At 43.0% G+C, this 9,801-nt stretch overlaps 1 protein-coding gene across 2 annotated transcripts in view; it reads left to right on the top strand.

Annotated features, from left to right (window-relative positions):
* The first annotated feature begins 1,117 nt into the window (after nt 1-1,117).
* Nucleotides 1,118-9,801, top strand: part of FAM120B (family with sequence similarity 120B) — a 55,703-nt gene continuing 47,019 nt past the window's right edge. For both annotated transcript variants that reach the window (XM_052805907.1, XM_052805906.1), the window contains exons 1-3: nt 1,118-1,160; nt 4,543-5,588; nt 8,852-9,032. In XM_052805907.1, coding sequence (XP_052661867.1) covers nt 1,118-1,160; nt 4,543-5,588; nt 8,852-9,032 — 1,270 coding nt within the window. The remainder of the gene's footprint in view (nt 1,161-4,542; nt 5,589-8,851; nt 9,033-9,801) is intronic.

Raw genomic sequence — 9,801 nt, 5'->3', positions numbered from 1 at the left:
TGGCGGGGGGGGAGCCGTTTGATTGTATGTTTCCAGGGCTTTCCGAGCCACTTCCAATTTACGTCGTTTTTCTTTCTTGCCACATCTACGTGCAGGGAAGGTGGGGAGGAGGAGGGAAGAAGAAGGGGGCAGAAACTCCTCTGCAGAAGGTGATTATGAGAAAGAGGATGAGTATGGACGGGGCGGGCCCGAGCTTTTGGAAACGCTCTCCCCTTTTCTGAGAGCATCTGCCCGGAGACGAACAGATGTGGGCACCTGCGGTGACAGGCCACATATGCTCCATCCTATTCACAGGCATTCAGACACGGCTACAATGGTGAGGCTTTGTGCACACGGAGTCACCAAATATATTAATCTGTGCTCCCCAGAGCACTGCTCTGTTTAATTTTTCACCGGCGATAACATCTGATCTAATCCTCCCATCGGCTCCCCTGTGTCCCCCCCCCCCCCCAAAAACAAAGATGTGAAGTTATTCAGGTCCCCACCTGTTGCCGGTGGAGCGGCAGCCAGGCTGTTAGCCCTACGGGCTGCGTGGCGGTGGGGTGCGCTCCAGGGAAACAGGGGGTCCCCCCTACCAAGCAAAGCAAAGCAAACTCGTTGTCCCCCCCGCTCCCCAAGCGGGCCATGTCCCGCCGGAGCCGCCCGCCAGCCTGCCGTGGGCCGCTTTGTTTCCCCAAGGCCATCGCCGCTCAGCAGGCCCCGCAGCCACGGGGCGACATAAATCTCCCATGTACGACTGGGCTGGGGGAGTGTGGGGGGGTGTTCAAGCAATTTCGGTGTGCAACGCTTTCATCTCCCCCCGCCCCGCCTCGGCCCGGCTGGGCTTGTTCGGGGGCACAATGGCCCCTCCGGCCCTATTGTGGCCGTACAAAGCCGAGGGACACCAGGCCGCGGGAGGGGACAGCCGCGGTTCAAACCAGCCCGGCCCCCCCGCCGCCGCCGCCGCCGCCGCTGCTGCTGCTGCCATGCGAAGGGGCCCGCTGCGGCCGGCTGTCCCTGGCAGGGACGGCGCTACCAGCGCCCGGGGAGAGGGAGAGGGGACGGGGCCGGGGCCGTCGCCGTCCCCTCAGGCTCGTCCCCGTCCCCTCAGGCCCGGCCCCGCCCGGCCGCCCGGCGCATGCGCAGCCCCGCCCCGGCGGGAAGCGGAAGCGCAGGCTCGGGTCAGTGGCGGGGTGCCGTTAGGAGGGGCCGGGCGGCCGTTTAACGGCCCCGGAGGGGGGGGGTGGGGGGGCTCGTCGGGGGTGAGGGCGACTGGAGCCCCGGTTTTCGCTCGCAGTATGGGCCGGGTGCCGCACGGCCTCCCGAGGGACGCGGCGGCCCTCGGAGCTCGCCCGGTGCAGGCCTCGGCCCTCGCCTCAGCGGCGGGCAGGTACCGGCGGCCCTTCGGCTGCCCGCCCGCCGCCTCCCGCTCTGGGACGGGCTCCGGCACTTCAAGGCAGCGGGGGGCTGCGGGCCTGTCTGTGCGCTGCTGCATGGCAGGGGCGGAGGACTTTGCTCCCGGTCCGTTGTGCTGCGGGCCTCGGCTGGAGGGCTCGTGTGAGGGCTGGAGCCGTGGTTGTGAACGTTTCTGCTAGCAACCCTTTGCAATGCTGCGCGTTACTATGGGCATAATAAAATTTGCATCGTGATAGTTGCTCGCTGACAGGAGGAAGTTTAGTGGTATCGTCGGCTGTTGTAGGGGTCATCATCTGAGTTTCTGTGTAAAACTAGGAGGGAAGGGGAATGTTTTTTATTATTTCAGTTTGTGGAGAAACCCCCCCCCCCCCCCGAGCAGATTCATGCACTTGATAGTAGTGCGGTTGAGATCCTCTGGTAACCCGAGATCTCCGTTTTGCACAAGTAACATCAGAAATAAGCGTCCAGCCTTAAACTGTTCATCTGTTGCACAGAATGTGCATGTTTTGCGCTCTTGGGAAGCTTAGCGTTACAACATCAAACATTTTAGTCCTGATTCCGCCAACTTTACTGAGGTGCCTCTGATGAAAGTACTTCACAAGTCAGTAGATTTTACTTGTTCTCTTTTCTGCTACTGTGATGGATTAGAGAGTGATTTCCTTAACACAACCGTTCCTGTTTAGTAGTGAAACAGGATGGTTGACAGCGTATAAACTCTCTATTTTTTATTATGCTTTCAGTGAATGTGTTTGATAGTAATACTAAAATGCTGGTAGGGGCCAAGGTGCTCATTTATGTGTTTGAGTGTGAACTTGCTATTGATTAAGCTAAACTAGTACTGGTAATGGAAATTTTTCTGATAATCTCTGTATCATAGACTTGCTTAAATTGTTAGGCAAGAGGAGTGCTTCAAATACAGGTGTGAGGAGATGGGAGAATGTTTCTTTCCATTTATTACAGTACAGTATAGCTAGTAAGTTGTTTACCACACTTCTTGCTCTAGGATTGTAGACACTATGGACAGAATCTGTACTGAATCATAACTAAAACTTGCTTGGATGCAATGGATTTTTGCAGAAGTTAAGACTTGCCATGGCATACTGCATCTGTGTAATCATCTCAGATCATTTAGTCTGACCGCGTGTGTTAGTGATTGAAAGATGAAGACCTTCACACCCATTGCTAGGTCTCCATGGAAAGTAATAAAAAACCATAACCTACCAGTGCTCAAACCGTTTGGAATTGGAGGTGCAGCTTTCCTGGAAAAGTAAATGGCTGGAGTCTTAAGGGTACCCAGGTAATGCTGGAAGTAGCATCGTAGAGAGAGCAGTGCCCTACCTTGTATCCATGTGCAGCAATGAAGCAGATTCATACACATTTATTTCTGATTTTATAACAATGAGGTCTACTGTATGCTCTCAGCTTTATTTCTTGTGTATTTCATATTTATTTCATATTGCATTATATAAGGAAGTAATTGTTTATGATGAGGGTGGTGAAACTCTGGCACAGGTTGTGCAGAGAGGTGGTCGATGCCCCATCCCTGGAAACATTCAAGGTCAGGCTGGATGGGGCTTTGAGCAACCTGATCTAGTTGAAGACGTCCCTGCTCATGCCAGGGGGGCTTGGACTAGATGACCTTCAAAGGTCCCTTCCAACCCAAACTATTCTATGATTAATGAGGATGGTATTCAAAAACTGTGCCTGGAGGGTATTAGATATTTAAACTCCAAGGACTCAGGAATACCTTTAAAAGCTGTCAATTCACAATACTTTTGTGAATTCAACTTCCTTTCTTTCTTTTTATATACTGTAAGCACGTATATGGTAATGTAACACTCCAGAGACAGTCTAATTGAAATGTCAGAAATGAGCAGTGTGAAAAACAGGAAAAATTGTACCTGTTTAATTAAAACATAGTGAACTTATTCACTGTTTAACTGGGAAGGGATCTGACTTTCAAGTAAAATCAAACTGAAAACAAAACAGATTTTCTGAGAATAAAGAAGAAAACAAAGCTTGATGGAGCTTGTTACCTCAATTTTTCATTGCAAGGTCCTTTAAAATAAAATGGTGCTGTGGTAGAGGAAATTGATGCTGTAGTAGGGGAAAGAGCACATCTACCGTAGACACTGTGCCAAACTTCTTTGCACTGAGACTTCTAGAGATAAAAATAGAGGTCATCAATGGTTTTAATTTTATCCCACAACTCTCTCAGAACGTGTAAATTTGTTCATTTGGCATGCTGTTAAGTTCTGCCACAGAATTTGGAGACTCTCTTCTTCAATCTTTTGGTATTTCCTAAACTGAAAATAGGCGTATTCCATTTTTAATTATTTAATTTCTAGCTAATGTTTGCATGTGTGTCTTTTAAAATAGATTGGTTCAAAATTGCTGTGCATGTTAGAAATCCCATTTAATATAATAGCTGTCAAGGATAGTCAGATATGTAGTTTCACAAAATATAGGTAAAACTCTAATTCTTTAAACAGGTCTTGAAAATTATGTCTTCAAATGACAGGATGGTAAAATGGGTTGAATTTCTGATTCAAAGCAGAACTGATACTATCAAAACTTGCAGAAGTAGAGGTATTGCAACTGATGCCGTATCAATGGACTGCTGTCTGTAAACTCAGATGGTAACTGAGCTATTTGCATAATCAAGGTACAAGACTGATTTCCAAAGTTACTCAGTACTTTTTCCGCTGACTTCAATTAAAGATGTTCATATACTTTTAGTGTGAAAATCAAGCCATTAATTCCTGTGTTGTATGCTGTCAGCTAAGATGTTACAAAGCTTTTAATTACGTCTATACTTGTTTCTCTAGCAATGCATACTTTTCTGTATTTTACGCTATTAATCTGAATTTTTTAAAGTCTTATTTATGAAAACCTTTTGATATTTACGGTTTTCACTTATATGAAAAAGCAGAAGTGGAAGGCAAAGTGAATGGGCGCTTATGTCCAGTTTGTCGATGGGAAGAAAACTGGTTCAAACTGTTTAAAGGCCAGGTTGGCACAACAAGCTGTCGGCAAAAGCAGAAAACTGACTCTTCAGTTTCCAAGCTGCTTTTCTTTGATCATAGAATTTCATTACGTTTCTCAATATTGCACTTTAGAATGTTGTTTTTATTTTTCTTCTTTCAGGCTGCTGTGAGTTTCAGAGATCAGCCATGGGCATTAAAGGTTTGCAGGGGTTTGTGGCAAGAGTTTGCCCTGATGCATGCAGAACAGTAGATCTGAGAGAGATGGCAGAAAAACATCGCATCGATCATCCTGATTTCCCACCTGTTGTCGTAGTAGATGCCATGAGTTGTGTTAGATACTGGTACACTCCAGAATCCTGGGTATGCGGCGGCCAGTGGCGGGAATACCTTGCCAGTTTAGAGGATTTTATTAAAGCTTTTATGGCAGCTGGTATCAAGTTGGTGTTTTACTTTGATGGAGTGGTAGAAGAGAAAAAGAGAGATGAGTGGATCAAGCGGAGGCTGCAGAATAACAAGGAAATAGCCAGAATATTTCAGTTTATCAAGACTCACAGGAAACAACCAGAGAGAGAAATGTTTGTTGTTCCTTCAGCTTTGCCTACTTTTACACGTTTTGCCCTGAAGTCGCTTGGTCAAAAAACAGTATGCACATTGCAAGAGGCAGACTTTGAGGTGGCTGCATATGGTTTGCAACATAACTGCATAGGAATTCTTGGGCAAGATAGTGACTACCTCATCTATAATACATGCCCCTACTTTTCCATTGAGAAGCTCCGTCTGGACAGACTGGTCACTGTTATGTACTCTCGAGAAGATCTTTGCCGTGTGTTGGGTCTTAGTTTGACACACCTCCCTCTCTTTGCTTGCTTGCTTGGCAATGATGTTGTTCCAGAAAGCTTGTTGGGAGGCTTTTGGCAGAAATGTTTAGTCACCAGTCCCCACAAGAATAACAGCTACAACAGAAGAACAAACGTACTTCTAGCTGTAGCAAATTACATCTCAAAAGTTCCATGCTCATACAGCAGCCTGAAACACTTGGAAGAGATGCTACCTTTGCGATCAGACAAGACATTACTTTGCAGAGGAGTGGAGTCCTATCTTTTGCCCGGGCAGCAGTCTCCATGGATTCCTCCCAACGCAAGAAATTGCCAAATGTTCTCCCTTCAACAACAAACAGCCATGTGTCAGGATAAAGAAATCTTTCAGGTACCTTGTTTTTTAAAGCTTAATGGTCACTTTATTGCCATGACTACTTAGTGGAAGTTGGTAATGAGTACACCGAACCTATTGATTTAAATTTGCTTGAGCAAAATCTTTTGTCTGTTAAGTACAGCCATGGTTAGAACTATTACATGCATCACAATGAGGGCAGATGCAGCACATTTAATTAAAAGTGGTTCCTCTCTTTGAAGCATCAAGCAGGTCAAATAATGGGGAGCAGCTCCTGTATAGGCCAGTCGCTGGGCATAGAGATATACTTCCCATGTATTGCACGATGTAAGGACTTGCTTTTTGCTTTGAGAACCCACAGGTCAGCTACAGCTGGTTAGTGCTCTGCTTGGCTGTGCCTGGCACGTGCAGTCAACGTACCAAAGGGAGCTGTGCTAAGAATGCAGAAGTTGAAATTGCTCTTGTGGAGGAGATGAGGAAACTTCCTATAAATCTGTATTTCATGATTTTTGGATCAGGTTAATTATCCTTCAGATTCATTGTCCCTGAATGAACCAAAAGCACTTCGAGTGGCTTGTTAAAGGGCAGGGCTGCACTAGCAAGTTTCACTTACGGCTTCCCACATGGGCAGAGATGTGCTGGCGTTGGGGTGAGAAGTGGTATGTCAGATTGGGTCGCTCTGAGGGATTGACTATATTAGCTAGGGTAGCCTACCTGGCTAATAGAAACTGAGCTACCTTGCATCAGAGTTTATGCAATAGTAGTAAGTCTAGAGTACAATTCTGTAAATTCATGGCAATTAAGATAACATATTGAGATTTAATAAAAAGAAAAATCTATACAAGGTAGTATATTTTAGACCCTATATTAGCCATCTGTTACTCCCTATTTTGCTAGGTTCCTATAGACTTCAAATAGAGTGCCATTTTTTTATCTCTCTTACTTGTCTTGAGCATTTTCTTTAAAACTATTTTTTCTGTTTCCTCATATTACTCTAAAGTAATCATGTAATTTACATTTTCCTTTTCTAAAAAGACTCTAAAACATCTTAAAACTACGTTGTAACCTATGCAATGTTAATTTCAGCTAAACTGCAGATATATTTGGGGTTTTTTATTAACCATACATAGAATATGTTTTACTTTTGACTGTAGTAGTTAAACAGAAGACATTATTTAAAAAAAACCCAACAACACTTCATCCTAATAAAGTGTTGAAAAATACTGTTTATGCTTGAAGTGCAAGGAAAAATTAGCCAGAATGTAATTATCTAGGTTGGATTATGGCCAGGACAATAGTGGTAATATCCTTACTCCTTAAGAGAATGTATCATGCGGTCTTTATGACAAGTGGTCATTATTTCTTGGCTTGATCTTTCATTTGAAGGGTTGCAGTTCTCTAGCGTCATGCTGAGCTACTGCTGTAATAAAATAATAATGTTTAGAAACTCCATCGAAGAGTGCCTCACTGTTTGTTGCTGCATAAATCCTATGTTAAGCCAGTCCCTGGGCCAAGGACATTACAGTCAAAGTTGTAGACATGTTAACTTGTCTTTTGATTTTGTTACAGGTATTTAAATATTTGTATATGTAATATGTGTGCTTTGCTTCTTATTTTGAAACCCATATGTAGTTCTGCTTACCTTGCATATAATCTGAACTGCACGTAAATGACATACACAGCTCAGTTCCAACCTTGAAGACATAGCCTCATGTTACTGCTTCTCTCAGAAAAGCAAAGCATAACTTTCTAGCTGACTGCAGGTGTAAATCAGAAATATTTTTTGAGATACAGCATTGAATACAGCAATACTTTTGAAATCAGCTTGTATTTTTTTCGGTTCATAAGGATGTGTAGATTATTGGCAAATTGCAAGAAACTAGTATTTTCAAATGATCTTGTATCTGTGACAGTGGTTTGTATGAAATAGTTCAATGCTTCATTCAAATCATGCTTAGAAATACTTAACTCTCTGTTTTTATTTTATACAAAAGTAGATTTGGGGGATAACGTTTCCGTATATTAGGAATACTGAAGTATTTCTTTCAGGGCAACCATTAATTTATTGCTATAAGAAAATGCTCTGTTGTTTGGCATTGTATACAGAAGCCTACCATTGATTTTATGCTCAGGTGAGAATTTCTTCTAAAAGTATGACATTTCAGTAGAATTAGTTTTGATCAGTAATGACCCAGTGATTGACTGCAGCTTTGACCTGCTGAGTTCCCAGGTTTGCAAATACTGGAATTCTGCAGAAATGGTGAATTTGGCTCTAGCCAGTGGTCTGGTAATTCCCAGTGAAAGACGCTGACATAGCTGCGTGGATGTCACAACCCAAATAATACAGATAGTGTGACACACGCAGGGAGTGCAGAGCCGGGAAACTTCAGTGCCTGCTCACCATACGGCATGGGTCCAGGAGGATTTATTAGTGGCACCCCATGGAAATGGCTCGGCTCAGCTGTTTGAATGCCTCCATAGTTTTGGTCTGAGGTTGTGAGGTAGAAAGTCCGGCTCTGCACTTGGCCAGTCTGGGTTACAAGTTACTGGTTGAAATTCTGCGCTGCCCGAGAGCAGCTTCATTGCTTCTGCATCTAAGCTGCTCCAGACCAACGGTCCCTGTTGGAACTAAGGCTGCTTGTTGCCAGCTGCATCCGCACCCTGTGTATGGTTAATGTGCAGCCTGGGTGATGCTGTGATTCTGCTTTTCAGCAACAGCCTGCAGACCTGGTTTTCCGCACTAGAGTAGATTGTATTTCTTTTCTTGGGGACGAGTTATTGCAAAGTGAAAGTGTGGTGAGGTTCAGTATTCTAATTTCACCACAATGTAAACTATGCAGAATCAGCTCAGGAAAGAAATGGAGCTGTCTTATGTAGTTCATCTTGAAATAAAATTAAAAGTTTGGGTTTTGTCATGCCTTCACTCACTATTTAAAGAGGATAGGTTTTCAGGTGACTAAAGGAGGGCAGCTTATTTTTCTATATCTGAATTCAGAATTCATTTTAAGAATAATTACTCTCCTAAAAACTGTCATTAAAAACCCCAAGGTTTAAGAATTCAAGGAGGGGCTAAGAAAGGCAATGATGGGTTTCCTGGGGATTCCTGTCCACAAAAAGTTAGACGTCTGAAAATATACTGTACTGGTGTTACTTGAAAAAGCACTCATTCCTTCCCTGGCCATTCCCTCCATTTCCACTAGTAGAGGAAGTACTGTTTCCTCAACAGTGAATACATTTTGTTATTTTTTGATCCTTCTTAATTTTGGAGATAATGCCTTCTTCCTTCTTTGAACAAACAGTTAGCTAAAGAACAGCATATCCAATCTGAAAATTATACAATCTTCAATATCCTGAGTAATGGAGAGATTGAGTGCAGCAACTCTTTGGAAGATGAATGTGATACAGAGATTCCTGGACAGGCACTTATTTACCGCCCTGCTCGTCAGCATATTTATTCTGTCTTGTTGGAATCTGAAAAAGGTAAGGATTAAACTACTTACACCATTTTTCAAGTATACTTTCAATTTTGAAATATGAAACCTTGAATTCATTGTTTCAGTGGCTACATCAGCATGGCATTTAGGATAAAAACTGTGGGCAGCTGAAGTGTACTTCTTAAGGAATCAAGAGAAAATGTGACAATGAAATTGCAGTTTTTCTACATGCTGTTCAATATCAGTGCTTTTAAAGAGATTTTTAAAAACTGAGGTTTTTTCCTTGTTAAATGGGAAGTTGTGAAAGTTCTTAATGATCAAAAGATTGAGCAAAACAATGACATTTAGAAGATTTTAAAAGTTTGAGAGGATATGAAACCTTATCTTGCTTTGGTAAGTGTAGCTCCTGATGAATTAGTTGTAATATACTTTTGCAAAACATTAATGCACTGTTAGAGTTTTACCTTCTGTTCATTTTAAGTCTGCAATTTTAAGAACAGTGGATAGTCAAATATAGTTACTGTAGTAATACAAATGCAAGTAGTCATGCCAGTGATTATTAGTTCTTTCATCAAAGTGCAAGAAAATAGCATTTCTTTATCCAGTGGTATAAACAGATTGTGTACCAGGTATATATATATATATCTGTGCTTCCATTCTTCTGCTTTAAGACAGAGAATTCTTTATTCACATCCTTGGACAAATTTTATGTTCTTAAGACTTCCATTAGTTAAATGTTATCTTTACAGTGTCTTTTAGGCAGTGAGTTGAAAATTAAAAATGTACTGAACTTTTATTCTTTTTAATATGTTCAT

Source organism: Harpia harpyja, chromosome 13, assembly GCF_026419915.1.
Source record: "Harpia harpyja isolate bHarHar1 chromosome 13, bHarHar1 primary haplotype, whole genome shotgun sequence".
In the NCBI taxonomy this organism is placed as follows: Eukaryota; Metazoa; Chordata; class Aves; order Accipitriformes; family Accipitridae; genus Harpia; species Harpia harpyja.
The sequence above is the reverse complement of the archived record's forward strand: the minus strand, read 5'-3'. Positions and strand labels throughout refer to the sequence as shown.